The sequence below is a fragment of the Myotis brandtii genome, unplaced genomic scaffold, assembly GCF_000412655.1.
Source record: "Myotis brandtii unplaced genomic scaffold, ASM41265v1 scaffold786, whole genome shotgun sequence".
Classification (NCBI taxonomy): domain Eukaryota; kingdom Metazoa; phylum Chordata; class Mammalia; order Chiroptera; family Vespertilionidae; genus Myotis; species Myotis brandtii.
Window position 1 is genome coordinate 627387 of NW_005371157.1, and position 1063 is coordinate 628449.

Here is a 1063-nt window from a genome sequence, read left to right on the forward strand (position 1 = left end):
GGATGAGCCGCTGGCCCAGAGGGCCTTGGTGCTGAGGGCTCACTCGCCTGGTGCTCCTGGGGGCCGGGAGGCCCTCCTTCCCGTGTCATGCAGCGGCCGGCAGCTCCCGGGCAGTGGTCTCAGCAGCAGCCGCTCCCCTGGCACTCGATTCGTCTGGAGCAGGCACTGCGGGTAATTGTGCTCTTCACTTAGGAGAGGCGCCGAGGAAGGAATGTCAATCTGTGCATTCGCTTTGGAGATGGGACATGTGCGGGCCGGGCCCTCTCTCCTGGAGATGTGATTCGGAAGGAAGAGGGCTCTGCCAGCAGCAGGCCCAGGGCCCGTCCCGCTCCCGTCCTGGCCGCCTTGTGCCGTCCTTTCACTGGGAGGAGGATGGTCCTGGGACAGGCTCCCGGCTTCGGGCGTTTAGCGGGCTCTCTCAGAAGATGCAATCAGTTAGTCCTGTGTTGTTTTTAAAGCAATTCCATGCGGATTTTTCTCAGTGAAGTGTGAACGGGTGGTTGCAGGCTTCAGGGTTAGTGCATTTGTCTTCCTGTCACCCTGCGCTGGCTGACAGCACATGAGCCAGCGCACATGGCCGGGGGCTCTGCTCCAGCGGGCCTGGCTGAGGGCACCCCCTGCCCCATTCCCATGACCCAGCTGCTCACCCAATCGCCCACCGAACCGTCCTCATGCTCAGCTCCCAGCAGCCTCTGCACACCCTCCCGGGCTTCCTCCTGGTACATACGACGTGTTTACGGAGCTTCTTCAGTGGGTGGCTAGGAGGTAAACGCGTGCAGAGCCTCTGTCTGGAGGGACTCCCGCGCTCCCGGCTGACCCTGTGCTGTTTCCTGCAGCTGGAGATGGAGCTGAAGGTGCTGCAGGCCCAGGCGGGCCCCGCCGAGCAGAGCGTCCTGCTGTCCCGGGAGGAGGCGAGCGAGCTCAGGTACATCCCCCCCACCCGCTCCCCGGCCCACCTTCTGGGGACACTGTCTTCTCCAGCCCCTGCCCTACGCTCAGCTCCTCTGCACAGACGGCCCACGGCGGGCCTTTCCCGTCGTCTGCAGGCTGGCGCTGGCCGGCG

General features: G+C 64.6%; 1 protein-coding gene across 1 annotated transcript in view; it reads left to right on the plus strand.

The window, feature by feature from the left end:
• The window catches only part of MAD1L1 (MAD1 mitotic arrest deficient-like 1 (yeast)), a 150711-nt gene that overhangs the window by 116963 nt on the left and 32685 nt on the right, over nucleotides 1-1063 (plus strand). The window contains exon 13 of the mRNA XM_014530985.1: nucleotides 837-925. Within this exon, the coding sequence (XP_014386471.1) occupies nucleotides 837-925 (89 nt within the window). The remainder of the gene's footprint in view (nucleotides 1-836; nucleotides 926-1063) is intronic.